Source organism: Ptiloglossa arizonensis, chromosome 2 (genome assembly GCF_051014685.1).
Source record: "Ptiloglossa arizonensis isolate GNS036 chromosome 2, iyPtiAriz1_principal, whole genome shotgun sequence".
NCBI classification, from domain to species: domain Eukaryota; kingdom Metazoa; phylum Arthropoda; class Insecta; order Hymenoptera; family Colletidae; genus Ptiloglossa; species Ptiloglossa arizonensis.
The window spans coordinates 25,196,908-25,211,471 of NC_135049.1; the positions used below are offsets into that span (position 1 = coordinate 25,196,908).

Below are 14,564 nucleotides of genomic sequence, written 5' to 3' on the forward strand. Positions count from 1 at the left end.
AAAACTATCCCAACTCTATAACGATGCATTTACAGCACGAGCTACGACGTTAATCGTGCCAAGTTTCTTCATTACTTTTTGTCATGGGATTTTTTCCCCTCGGCGTGGGTGTGCTAATATATCGAAAATCGAACTTAACACTTGATCGAACAAGGCTCTATGTTTTCCTAATAGTCAAGGTCGACCATACTACGTAGTGGAAATTGGCATGTAGAGGAAAATTGTTATTAACATTTGATCTGGCATGTCGGGAAGCGGTAAAATGCACAGGTCAGGTTTGCTGTGCAGATGTGACTACATTTATGGTACCTGTAACAAGTGATCGGTACCTGAGGGACGATCAGCGTATGATTGAAGGGCCTCTTTAATTTCTCCGATAGGGTAGGCTTCGAATTGATCGTTCTATGGATGATAAATGATTTTTGAAAAACTCATTTCTACGCAACAATAACTATTGGTTGATTCAATTCAAAATGAAATCTGAATAAAACTTACCCGAGATATTAACCTTTAATCTCTTTATGGATTTAAGTGACTCGTATTTTGTAAATTTTGTTTACGACTCATAATCATTACCATTCGATCCCCGCCAAGACTGATAAAATAATTAGGTAAAGAATCTTTCTACATTTTTCCGTATTATTGCGAATACAGCAAAATCTAATGAAATACACAGACAGACCTTGTTACAATATTATTGGACTTGTATTTACAGTGACGAGTGTAAGCACGCAATGTTACGTTGCGATTTAATTATTTAATAATTATATTAGATTTTGTATTATATATTACACACAGAACCGATAGTGTTCTTTTGGTCCGCACTAAGCGGCTTCGTTTTGCATTCGGTCTTTCAAAACAATAGCTAAACCGAACTAAAGTATACCTCCGCTATTTATTTTGTATTTCATTTAATATTTTTGGAGTGCAAAACTGTAAATCATGGTATTGCATATTTTCCTTCATCAAATTTATCGTATGTCGCTATTAAAAGTAAAAATGACTGGTTACATTTCGTGTAAAATGTTCAACTAATCAAAATATACAAGTATTAGCCAAAATAACAACGTAGCGTTACGTGTTTATACTTTCACTCGTCATTGTATATCGTCACAGGGACAATGCAAGCAGCCAATTGCAATGGGTTCTTAACTCTTAATGATAATGACGACGTGTAAAAAAAAAACCAAGGTTCGTACGAGATACGGAGCCCGGCACAAAGGATTAATCTAATTTTACAGGTTCGTAGATTACACGTCCCGGTTGCCACGTGTAAAATATTAAATTAATAATGATAACTCAATAATTTTAAAGAAATAAAAGAAAGTAATTAATGTGACCGTAGCGAGCCCAGCGTACACATTACGTGTTCGTGATGTCGAGAGTTTTTACGGTTCTAATACATGTGTAATCGCGATACAAATAAAATAAAAGAAAAAAAATAATTAAAGAAAAAGAGTATCCGATGTACGAGATTACACCCTAGGACTTGGATCGAATGAAACTTCGATGAAATAAGACAAGAAAAATTAATATTCGTAGTTTCAAGTATGTATCTTTATTTACTTGTATCTCTAAAACTATCGAGTTATTATATCTAATGTTTTGCACATAGCAAATGGAACGTATTGTCTATCATCCCAGAAAATCAAAGACAGTCTATTCTATACCTCGTCGGAGATGAAACATCTACAAGTATTTATTCGTTAATATCAGACGTCTCGGTCTCGTCGCGTTCTATATGACGCACAGTAGACAATGATTTCGCAGAAAGTATGGTTGTTTCTCGCTTCTTCCTTGCCGACTTGATTATTGCACACGAAGGACGAAATTCAGGCATCCGAAAGAATCGAGACAAAGTATCAATGCTTCGTCTACCTCGTAACGTTTCTCGCTCGGTTTCAATCCCTCTAATTCATTCTCGCTTTTACAGAGCAAGGGTGAATCAGAAATAATAGTAAGGAGAGCACTCAGCTCTCAACGAATAAATACTGTATTCTGTACCTCATTTGTGGTAATACGAATTGAACCATTGGTACCCAACGCGGTATATCTCAACTATAAGTGAGATATACTATAATCAACTATATATCTCGTTGACCTTTCATTTTTTATTAATTTCTTATCGCAGCGGTATATAAAAACATCTACATCTATTGTACATGTATAACAAATTATTTTATTAGCTACTTATTTAGAAGATTCCACTGATCATTTGTACCTTACAATTTTCTTTATGTTCGTTATTACAATAAAACTGTCTGATACAATCATTTATTATAAGGCGTTATGTATTTTGACATACCTCGCAAAAAGTACAATTTAAATTTCTATTAGTCGGAATGATATTACAAATTAGACACGTAAAATGCACACGTAAAACTTACGCGGGCATTGGCATAAGTGCATAATACTAAAGATTTTGAATTCGCGTAATTAAAATTATTTTTAAATATACAAAATTATTATATTTTATTATGACTAATAGAAAATTCAAATTGTCAAATTCATACGATTTAAAAAACAAAGTAAAAATTATCATCTTCTTTATGTAAATATAAAATACAATAGAATCCATTCTTACACGATGAATATATAACATGTAACAAAACTATTTCGTATGTTCCAAATAAATTAATAGAAGTTGTTTAATAATCGCAGGATACTAGGAAGCCTCGTAAAAATATTAATTCATGATTGCTGATTTATCGAATCGTGAATTTTAATACCATTAGATTCATTGATAATGAATTATTATTCTTTCATTTTTTTAGCAATGTACCGAACTTAAAATATGATACATAGTGGCGATTAAATAGTGCTTTGAATCTAGTAATCCGTAACAATAATAAAATGTGATCCGGGCTTCCTTAAGTCTACGAAATTGTATGCACACTTCATTTTCAATACAAAATTCCTTAATAATTAAAGTAAAATATGAGATCAACATGATCATTTACACAAATCAAAGAGAGCAATCTTTCCTCACATTTTTTTGTTGTATGCATTAAATCTAAAAATAATGTATTCTTCTAGATAATGAATGCCATCATCAATATTTTTTTTTTTAAATTCTCATTCGATACTGAAAGCAGAAAATATTCTAATAAAATAGTACCGTTGTTAAAAGTAATCGTTATTAATTAAATGTCGCAATCTAATCGATACAATTATACATTTCTTCTTTTGCCTTATTTTCGATAAAACTTTTATTACCTGTCACCATTTAATAATATTTCCAATGATTAAGTCTTAATGGAATTCATAAAAATTTGATTCTAAGCATCGTACGCTTTTTCCATTCTTGCGATTTTCAGCTATTTGATAATGACTATTATATTAAAGCTGATAAATATTCCTTCGGTTAAAAACATTTATACATACAATGTTTTTCAATTATCATCAAAATATTCAAAACACATTCATTCATAATACAATTAAAAAATCACATATGCTATAAAAACGAGCAGACAAAAATGAAGGGAAAATTACTGACACAAATGGGAAAAATTATTGTACAAATGAAAATATATGGTAGATGAATATCCGATAAAAATGAATTGTATTCCATATCACAGTTGATAACGACGTTATAGTTAAATACAATTCGTTCTCTGTAACAATAATTTACAATAAATCAATAGGTGTGGGCTGATAACATTTTAGTCACGACAAATAATTTCTTAAGTAAAGTTAAAAGTGCAATAAATACTTTATCTTTGTATTAGTCATAAACGAAATTTGATTTTAAAGATATGCATTACATTATACATGACTTAGTTAATAATATTACTACAATTTGTAATAAAATTGATATTTTATTGAAATATAACTTTATTATAACAAAAATAATGCGAATCAACATAGAAAATTGGCCCAAACCTATGAAATGTGCACAATTAATGCTCATTTCCTCTTTGTCTTTTTTCTATTTTATATCACAGTATGAAAAATGCTATACGAATTTTATATGCAATACAATGAATACATATCAGTCGGTATAAGCGTCACACACTTATTCACATTTCAAATCGGAAATCATAGCTACTTATTACATAGGTATTTATATATATATATATTTTTCCATACTTCTTGAAAATAAATTCTGTTTTTTGTCGCGTATGTATTAAATCGATATATTACTACCATATATTTCAAATATAAATGGGGAGAGGGGGGAGGGGGTGTACCTACCATTTAGGAAACGGTGTATAGGTATTGAGCCCGCTGTGTGACAGCCTACCGAGATGCTACAAATCCCTTCTTTGTCCAATCCCAATAACACATTTCACGATTAAAAAATGTGTTTCGATGCTGGCTTCTTCGCTTTTAGCGTATGTGAGACGTTTGTACATTTTCGAACTCTGTATCGTTCTTTATGATTCAATGGGTTGATTAAACTGAGCAGCCAGGCGACGTTTGTTCGTGAATACTGTACAGAACGAATGTTTTTATTATGGTATTATGGTAACATGTGATTACAAATAATGATTAGTTATTAAAAAACTATATATTACTTACACTGCTTCGTGGGGGTATTGTGGTTTTCGTTATCATTATCATTATCACCATCATCCGTGTTATTGTTATCATTTTCAGTAGTTACATCTTCTGTTGAATGATCGATTATCTTTTTTTGTTTATCCATGAAGATTTGTGCAGTTACAATGTTTTCTGAAGATGAATTCTTTTTAGGAGTTAAAGAAAGTGATGGAAGTGGCAATTCAGAAGGATGAGGAGCAACAACCATGTTACGTTTGGAGGAAAAGTAAGGTGAAGTACGTGGGTTTAAGGGATTTGCAGCAGCTGGTAATAAATTTTTCGTCGGCGATAATAAGTTGCATGTACTATTATCGGATACAATTTGACTCCAAGAAGGAGGCAAGGTTAAGGGAGGAACCTGTTAATACAAAAGGAAAATGATATTATAAAAAGAATTACATTTATTTGTAAATTATATTTACCTGCACATTGGTAGCATGTTCATCCTGCGGATATGTAAACTTTGTTGGAGTTACCCAAACTGAAGATTCCCACTGATTCTTATTCAAATTCTATAAATTGATATAAATTATTTTTAATTTATATGTCGATAGAAAAAGTATACGTACAAAATAAAAAAACACCTCAGGTGGAGAATCTGGTTTAGGAGGAGGTGGTGGAAAATCTTGCGGTAGAATCAGAATACGCTTTAAGCTATTAAAAAAGTTTTCTTTTTCATTCTCTTGTGATGTCCAGTTAAGTAATTGATCCTCCGAAGGTGACATTTTCCAATGCTTATCAGATTCCTTTGACCACAAGCTGTTTTCTTCAGTTTGCTTCCAAGAATGCGGATTATCGATTGTTTGTCCTGCCCACTTTGCACGTTCTTTTAACGTAGAAGAATTATTGGATACGTTTACACGAGAAGAGAAATCGCTTTCAAATGATTCATTACTAGAATCTGTATCATGATTCGACGATGCTGATGTGTAAGTCGGTGGTAATGGTATACCAACGGCTATTTATAAACAAAAAAATCGAATTAGAAAATCCTTGAATCACCAACAACTTTCAAACAGTTGAGAATAAATCGTTTTACATACCAGCAAGTTTTTTATTAAGAGATATAATGTTCTTTTTTCGCCGTGACAGTTTTATTGTAACTGTACAAGATAAGGTTTGCAAAAGTGCAAAAATGGTTGGAAAACCGTATTCTGCTGGTTTACAGACACAACCTGTAGTTGACAAGTATGCTGTCTCAAATTGTGAGAGCTTCAATGATCCACCATAATTCATCATTACACGATATACGTCACAAGCAAAACAATGTAACTGAGTAAGTTCTATTAATTGCTCGTCGTTCACTGTTGTAAACTGAAATAACATCTACATAGTTTTACAAGACTTTTTATAGAAGTATTTCCTTGTTGAGACCAAATTATAGTTTACCTGAACTACCTTAGATAGATTTTGCATAAGTTCATCTATGTTACATGGTTTTAAATAATACTGTGCATAGAGTTGTTCAAACTCTTTAACTAGAATTTTGTGTTGAGGTTTATCCATCAACACTCTGTGGCACTGTAGAGTTAATTGTTGCAAGTGAGATTTATCTACCATTACGATTGCAGGCCCAGTTACTAAATATATAATCTAAATAATTTAAATATCCATGAATTAATATACATATGTAGTTAAAGTATAAGTAAACATTTTAATGCTAAATTCTGGTACCTTTACAGTATCTTCAAGTTTCTGCATAAGTTGCAACACAGATGTACAGCCAAATACTTCTGGTTTTAACGCATAACCAAATTGACGTAAGAAATTTTGTGCGATGTTTAAAACATTAAGACAACCTTTTGATCGTGTTACTAATTTTGATATTTGTTCAGAAAGTACGCGAAGACCTTGCTTTTCTATTAAAGAAATTTGTCTCTCCCCCGAATTATCATCTTCAATCTTGACAACATCGGGTATAGCTTCAAATAATTCGATTAACTTGGTAAAACCGTAATCTGATACACGACACTGATGACCAAAATGATGATGATACGAAGGTACGAATTTATTAAATTGCATTCTGCACTGAGGTGCATGTTGTAACAATACTATAACCTACACAAAACGTAAGTGTATTTTTTATCAATATGATATCAATTTCCCAGACTAGTTTCAATGTATATCTTCCTTACCTCTACAGCGAATTGTTTTGTTCGTTCAATCTCTTCTGCAGTTTGTTCCCGTTTAGGAATTGCTATTATTTTGTCTCCACCATTGATTGTAGTAACAACAACAGTATTTTCCGATACTTTACTAAGAATATCTTCAATTTCACACACACCATAATCCACGACATCCCATGGTTTAGCTGCGTAATTTTTATTTTTATTTTCTTTATCCATAATATATATAACTATATATAATTCAAGAAGATAAAAAATCTTTACCTATTACTCTAGCATAAACGCTTGGAAATTCTGAAAGTGCCACTTGTTTACTCGTTTTAGACTTTAAAACTCTCAATAGATCAGATGTGAAACGACGTACTTGAGCACGATGAGACAATGTTACTATGCGATTATTTCCTTCACCCATCACCTGAAATATATAAGTAATTTAAATTTCAAGAATAAATTTAAATATAAAATATATCTAATTTTTATTCTACTTACTTGTACAGTATGTGTAAGCACTTCTAATAAGTCAATCAATTTAGTGAACCCATAATCAGCAACTCTACACTGTCTTCCAAAATGATGGTGATATGCAGGTATAAATCGATTAAACAGTAATTGGCAGTGTGGAGCAGTTTTTAGAAGATCAATTAATTCTCGACTAAAAAGTGCTAATTGATTGACAAGTGGAGGACTCACGCATTTATTTTCTAAAAAAAATATTATACTTGGCACATAAATGTCATAAGAGTCAAAGTGACAAAATTTTACCTTCATAAGTATTATCATGAGTTTTACTTCCTGTCCAAATAAGGTATTTCACACTACCAATACCCTGTTTTAACTCTACACATGATAAACAGGATACTAAGTGTTCCAAAGGTACCCCATTTTCAGTCACTTGTAGTTTTTCTTTGAATTCAGCTTCGTAACAATTTGGCAGACTGAAATTATTTATTATAAATAATTTTATCACGTGGTATCCAATAATGGAATTTTCATGGAATTCTCAAAATTCAATGAAAATGTTTATAAAGAATGTACCTAGGCAGTGGTAAATTTCCATTATGTGTAGTAAGTAACTGACGTATACGTAGATCAAGAAGTTTTAAAGAAATTTTTACATTAGGAAGAGATGCTACTTTTTGCTCAGCCCATCCTTTATCAGACCATGGTTTTAGTGTGTGAGTAGTACAATATGGTAACTCTACTTGTTCCTCCTACAAATTAAACATGTACTATGTATTTTATGTACATTTATATACTTATGCAAGCATGTTATGCTTATTATTTCAGAAAATTTTCATCGCTTTAAGAATATCGTCACAGCTTCTCAACAATAAAAGAAATAATGACTCTGCTTTCACTGGAAAAGCTCGAACTCGGCTTAATATCCATCATTGTATATTTAATAGTAATATAATGCTGAAATATATTAAGATATAACATACTTGAGTTGCTGTATTGAAACATGGTGATGGAGTGTTTCTGTGATCTGGATTAAGAGAAACCATTCTGCCATCAGGATCTTCAGTAATAATACAAACATCCTTCATTTTGTATAACTCCGAAATACTGATGGTAATCATAAAACGACTTTCATACATTTCTCGAAATTTAAAAAGGGGAAGTTTGTGACCTGGCACTTCTTGTAGCAACATTACAATTTGTGCCCGTACAACTTGAGGACTTGCTCTACCACTATGAGCGTAAGATATTAAAATACGTTTATATCCTAATTTACGACGATGTAATTGAGAAATTGCATATTGCGCATCCGACAAAGATGCTACTTTGACGCTGGCAGCAAAGTTACCATCAGACTGTGTAAAAATAGACACATTTAACACCTAAAACGTAAAAATAAACAAATTAAACACATTTACATTACATCCATAGTAATTATATATATAACAATTTACCATAACATGTTCCAGGAAGATAGAAGCCAGCATATGTTTTAGTTTTTTTGAATTAATACTTTGGTCTAGATTAGTTACTTGCAGTTCAATAGGTGTGCATATTTCATGGTTCATCGAAGATCCATTGTGATTATTTATTGGGTTGAAAAATTTCTAATATACCAAAGATTGTATATCATTACCTACTTAGGTACTAGAACGCAAAAAAAGTCTTAAACAGTTTAAATACCTCAACTTCTTCATTTTCTGCATCACTTGGATGATAAGGTGAAGTGTTTGTACATTGTTGACTCATTGTTTGTATACTGTTCTCATAAGGTGATGGTGTTCTGGTATTACGTACAGATTTTTGATTCTTATAAAGAGGAAAAGTAAAAAATTAGAATTTATATAATTGATTATGTTCATATTGTGCATTTAATTTATTTCATACCTGTCCATTCCACGGACTTCGTTCTCGTGGTTGTAAATCACACATTGGAGATGGACTACGACGTTTGAATGAATTTGATTGAGAATGCACTGTAATATGACAAAAATAAAGTGATACTATTTATGATTTTATAAAAATAAATAAGCAAATAATTTTCAAACCATTTTCATTAAAACTTGCTGAAACATTTAATGGAGGATGTTGTTGTCTTGGTCCAGTCCACTCTGGAGGCTGAACAAAAGAATTATGTGTACCTCTAACACGTCTTAAACATTCTGGATTTCGTAAAGCTACATTATTATTTGTAGCTGTGCTATCCCGAGCCTGCGGGATATGAACTCTTCTATTAAGCACTTTTGTCTTTTCAACCTAGAAATGGTTAATTATGAGTCATGAAAGAAATAATAATTTTATTTGAATATGATACATAAAACTACAAACTTTGTATTGCTCTTCCCAGATATGAGCAAATTGTTGCGAATTAGAGATTTGCCAAAATAATGGCGATTGGACCCTTGCAAGTTCATTATATGCTCTATTAAAAGTTACATTATTAGTTGAATATGGTCGTCCAACAAAAACAGGAGGAGGTGGAAATATTCTGTAAAGAATAAAAATAAAAGATCGTCAACAATTGAGAAATTGATATTAATTATCATATCATTACTCTTTTTAGTGTTATATCAGATAAGATCAAAGCTTCTACAATTTCATAGCCCAAATCAACAAGGACAGTGTCTACTCGCGACTCTAAGGCTCTCTCTCGGAAGTTCATCATTTACAAAAGACTATTTTTATATTATTACTAATTTGTGTAAAAATAATTACGCTGCTGATGTAGAAACTGGAGCACAATGAGTATTCCATGCTGAATTGTATGTTCCAATGACTGGGGATGATGACTGATAATGTGGAATTTGAAGTGCTCTTCCACCTGTTACCGAAGCACTTGCACTATACATTTGTTTTGAAGAATTAGTAACAATTTCTGATTCACTCACAGCACGATTTCTGCTTGTAAAATTTCCTAATATTATAAAAATATAATGTTAGCAAACATTATAATTAACACACATTATTATTGTTTCAACAACTTTAATAACAAAATGTATAATTTAAAAAAAACAATATTATTATATAGTGATTTACCTTGAGTTTTCTGAATATTATTCCCCTTTTCCTTTTGAAATTTTACAGAAATTTTCGAACCAAGGACAATTTCTCCATCCATACGCTTCTGAGCTCTATCAGAAAAAGTCACATTGTTATTGAGCAAAGCAAACTAACTGTAATTACATGAAGCCAATACACAAGATAATCAAATCTGCCTATAAATAACCTTGTAGGACACACTAAATATATTTATAATACAAATTAAGAAATTAATTAATTTTGTGAAGAAATTTATACTTCTTAATTAATATGCATATATTTCAATAAATTTTCTGATCAATTCTATGTTATAAAAACGTTTTATTGTCAAATGTATATGTTATCAACTTACCTTGGATATAAATAAAATCATTGGATTATTTTAACATTGTAATACGAATAAATAAAACGATAAATAATAACAATATATTAAACAAAACTTTATAACAATAATTACTATAGTAAAGATAAATGAAACAAGTATGTTGTACAAATCAAAATTTTGATCTTTCTATAGTGCCACTATGTACGTTACATTGCTGTCTATTGTTTAAATTCTACCTTATTTATGTATCTATCCCTACTACCTCTGGTATAGTTTTTTTTCCTAATACTGAATAACCCAATAAGATGTTTGTAAGTAGGGATGAATGATTGGTTGTACATAGGGCGGGTTATTTAAACACAAGAATGATACCACTGTTACTTATGTTACAAATAAATCATTAACTCTACCTTTAGTAACACAAAAATTGTTTGCAAACAATTAAGTAACATACACATGATAGCAACTTAGATAGGACAACATTTATAAGAATCAAAGTAACAAATGTATATATACCTTTCTGCATAAATTTTTGAAGTAAAACGTACAACTGCAATATTTGACTGGATTTCTACTACTCGACCACCACAATTTTCAGACAATTGTTTAAGACGACGTTTAATGGATGCAACGTCTTGATTTTCGGGAAGGTTACTAACTAGTAAGTCATAAAATGCGGTAACCTGGAAGGAACATGAATTTTACGAAATCCTAAGAAGTACCTAATTTTTATACAATTAATGGTTAAATAACTGAAAGAGTTAAAGCATGCCATTAAAATTATAGAAATGATAATCATTATTTTACAGATATTTCCAGGAAAACCAACACTTAGATATACTTCACATATATATATATATGCATATATTAGTATGAGTACACAAAATAGCAATAATAGACAAATTAACATATATATGTAAATAGTTCTTGAAAATAATAAATTACATAAAAATAAAAAGACATGAAACATATAATAAAATAGTTTATTATGCAAAGCAATTTTCAATTTTTTAAATTTAAAATTTTTTCTTAGTAAAAGGAAATATAATAAAAACAAGTAAGAATAATACAATGTTTGTAAACAAATTTTATTATGAAAAAAACCTTTACCTCTACAGTCCTGGACGGTAGTGATTCCATTAATTCTGAAAAGTCATAATGCTCATTGGCACAGAGTATTAATGCTTCAGAAACATTTTTTCTATGTAAAAGTATCACATGGATTCTTTTTCTATAACGTAAGTCACTGAGATCAGCAGCAAAATTAATATCACCTGATATTAAAATTATAGCTGCTGGACTTCCATGAATATCAGCAAATCTCCTAATAGATTGTTTGAGCTTTTCATCAGCAGCATTTTTATGCACTGCAGCAACATGTATTAAATTAACCTATAACGTAGAAGTTTTATAAATGAAATATTATATTATGAAAGTAACAGAATTGTGCCAAATACTTAATAATATTTTGAATAACATTACACAAATTTACCTGGGCATCATTTAATTCCTTCACAACCTTGCTAGTCTCTTTACAAACATCACAAACTACAATAAATTCTGCCTCCCTGTAACCACTAAAAAATTTGTCTCTAATTACCTGTGTTACAGCCATAGCCGATCTTCCTTTCGGAACCTACAATAGTTTGATTTTTACAATATATATTTTGCATATAACAGGGAATTCTTCCATCAATAACTATGGAAGTAATTTGATGAAGTAAAAGTTTAAAACAAATTTTTTAAGTTCAAAATGTTAAGAAATTATAACAATATTAATATAATTAAATATAATCTATAACAATATTAATATAATTAAAAGATCTAACTTAATACTAACATTACAATTTTCTATATCCCAAAATACACCAATGGGAGGAAGATATATTGGTGATGCTGGTACATTGACTGGGCTGTCATGATGTAAAAAGGCACAATCATATTTATAATGGGTAAGTAATGGTGAGGCAGATGCTTTATTCTCAATTTTAAAGCTGTCTCTATTGCTGTTGATATCACCCAATGGTCGAGGTATGGTACTTTCAATATTCTGCGATGAAACTTTCTGTGCTGATAATAACTGTAACAGTCTCTCATTTAGATCTTCAATTTTATTTTCATCATACGCACAAAGTGCGTAATGATTTGTAATATCTTGGTCTGCCATGTGTTTCATAGAATATCATTTAGAATTCCAATATATAACCTATAAACAAAATAATACAGATGATAAAATACAATCTACAGAAAAATAGAAAGTAAAAATATTGTCTCACTACAATGTAATGAACACAATAGAGGACACTTCAAATTAAATGAAAACATATAAATAAATGTTATCTTTAAATTGATAAATTAAAGTATCGTATTTTGATAAAATAGATATATAACGTTATCTTTAATATCTATAACAATACTTTGTAAAATTAATCTATATGACATTCACAGTATAATGCAATATACAAAGACTCGTAAAGTATTAAACTGTCGTCGTTAATAATCACATAAATGCAGTTAATGGAACACTAAACATATTCTTAAAAAAAAGATTCGTATGTTACCTAAAATATTAGCCCATTATACTCTCAAAAGTTTCTATTGAGTGTATAGACATAGAGAGCATTGTTAAATGTAAGATAGATGCAATTTTGTAATGAGCTCTAGAAAATACACAAAACATCACACGAATTAAAATCGTAAACGTATGTAGACATACATCGCACTAATTCATGACCAAAATTTATACCACATACAGGAAGTAAACACTGAATAACGCAGCAAATAACTATCCGATTTGCTGTCTCTCCCGCTTCTTGCGCAGCGCGAAAAACACACACATTTCATAGACGGTTCTCAACTTCTCATCAAACTGTGAATATATCCTTAAATCACTAAACTTTGTCCAACTTGATGATACACTTAAGGTAAACAAAACCACATAACTTCGACAGATCTTATTGGTTTTCTGTGCAGAATGTAACCAAATACAATAGCTGCATAATACTGCTGCTCATCTATGTCGCGAACTTGCTCTCGCATTACCGAGCAATTTTAACTAACTTTAATCTTTCACAGATCAACGCGAAACATTTGCAGCGACAATGAATTATTATTATTCGTGGTATTCTCTTCGCACTAATATTAATCTACATGCTATTTTTTAATTCATTTTAACTTTCCCAAATATTTAAAGTATAATATATTACGAATCTCTATAAAATAACAAATTTTGACAATAGATCATGATATGTTAAGTATAAAATAAGTTATTACTTTAAGAATTAAATTATAATTTTATAAATATATCTTATTATGTTTTCAGAATTAATTTCGACACATGTAATTAATATTTTGAATATTTTAGTTAAATAACATACATAAATATATTGTGTATACTTAATATTTAATAGACCTGAATGTGGAAAATACATTAGAACAGATGTGTATCGTACATTAAAATACAATCAAATATAGAAAACACACAGTATATATTAGAATACATGACAGTTACATAGTTTTAATATCTTATGATGTTGGTCAATTGCGTTAATCTTTTATTGACCTTAAAGTAAATCATTTCAAAAGTTGTCCTCCTTCTGTATTTTAGAGGCCTTAGCAAAGTTTATCACTCCGCTAGTTATATTTAATTTTTTTCAAGAAGGTAGTTTTAAAGGTTGCACATGCTGGATCCATTTAGGTATTTGCAGCTTAAAAGTGTATAAATATTATTATCCGAAAATGTATTAAAGTTTTAACTAAATTTAAAAATTTCTTGAGTTACGAAACAAGAGATGAAAGCGATATTTATAGATTCTCAAATGTGCGAAGAAGATGAAATGATTGTCAGAGATTATAGAAAATTATGAATTACACTAAATAACTATTTGCACATTACACAATAATATAGTAACATGTATAAAAATTAAGTCCGAATATATAATTAAATATATTTAATAAATAATAATTTAATTTTTGAATTACTTATGTATTTTATACTTTACCTATCAGAAAACTATTGTGAAGGAAAAAGGGTAGTCGATGTACACCGGCTGAAGTAAATACTGACCAACAGA

General features: G+C 30.2%; 1 protein-coding gene and 1 long non-coding RNA gene across 10 annotated transcripts; one reads left to right on the top strand and one right to left on the bottom strand.

Annotated features, from left to right (window-relative positions):
• Positions 1 to 925: 925 nt before the first annotated feature.
• On the top strand, positions 926 to 9,235 carry LOC143143172 (uncharacterized). Of its 3 annotated transcripts, XR_012991046.1 has the most exons (8): positions 926 to 1,241; positions 4,696 to 4,773; positions 5,711 to 5,818; positions 6,225 to 6,302; positions 6,378 to 7,843; positions 7,956 to 8,240; positions 8,315 to 8,516; positions 8,597 to 9,235. It is a non-coding gene; the product is annotated as an uncharacterized LOC143143172 (long non-coding RNA). The 3 variants fall into 3 exon arrangements; XR_012991045.1 differs by having other exon boundaries at positions 4,696 to 5,818; positions 6,382 to 7,843; XR_012991044.1 differs by having other exon boundaries at positions 4,696 to 5,818; positions 6,225 to 7,843.
• Positions 1,297 to 13,324, bottom strand: Marf1 (meiosis regulator and mRNA stability factor 1-like protein). 7 transcript variants are annotated; one of them, XR_012991042.1, is made up of 26 exons: positions 13,053 to 13,293; positions 12,332 to 12,697; positions 11,984 to 12,127; positions 11,602 to 11,883; positions 11,008 to 11,174; positions 10,164 to 10,258; positions 9,843 to 10,041; positions 9,456 to 9,615; positions 9,176 to 9,383; positions 9,015 to 9,103; positions 8,811 to 8,936; positions 8,582 to 8,734; positions 8,111 to 8,509; positions 7,704 to 7,879; positions 7,431 to 7,603; positions 7,158 to 7,369; positions 6,933 to 7,083; positions 6,678 to 6,853; positions 6,217 to 6,600; positions 5,932 to 6,135; positions 5,586 to 5,856; positions 5,112 to 5,500; positions 4,965 to 5,054; positions 4,522 to 4,900; positions 4,195 to 4,432; positions 1,297 to 3,614 (listed from the first exon to the last, which is right to left on the bottom strand). XR_012991042.1 is itself a non-coding variant. In XM_076304150.1 (26 exons), exons 3-26 carry the CDS (start codon positions 12,665 to 12,667, stop codon positions 4,377 to 4,379), a joined length of 5,019 nt encoding a protein of 1,672 aa, XP_076160265.1. In that variant the 5' UTR covers positions 12,668 to 12,697; positions 13,053 to 13,151; positions 13,245 to 13,322; the 3' UTR covers positions 3,633 to 4,376. The 7 variants fall into 7 exon arrangements, 5 of the variants coding, with proteins under 5 accessions (XP_076160265.1, XP_076160267.1, XP_076160269.1 ...); XR_012991043.1 differs by having other exon boundaries at positions 1,299 to 3,085; XM_076304150.1 differs by lacking the exon at positions 1,297 to 3,614 and having other exon boundaries at positions 3,633 to 4,432; positions 13,053 to 13,151; positions 13,245 to 13,322.
• Positions 13,325 to 14,564: the final 1,240 nt, after the last annotated feature.

What these genes read in the sequence shown, in the direction of transcription:
- Marf1 (XM_076304152.1), bottom strand. Translation starts at nt 12,667, where the DNA reads ATGAAACACATGGCAGACCAAGATATTACAAATCATTACGCACTTTGT. An exon ending in AGGAATTAAATGATGCCCAG is followed by an intron (nt 11,884 to 11,983) that starts GTAAATTTGTGT and finishes TCTACGTTATAG; the next exon opens with GTTAATTTAATACATGTTGC. An exon ending in CAGAAAATGAAGAAGTTGAG is followed by an intron (nt 8,735 to 8,810) that starts GTATTTAAACTG and finishes TTGGTATATTAG; the next exon opens with AAATTTTTCAACCCAATAAA.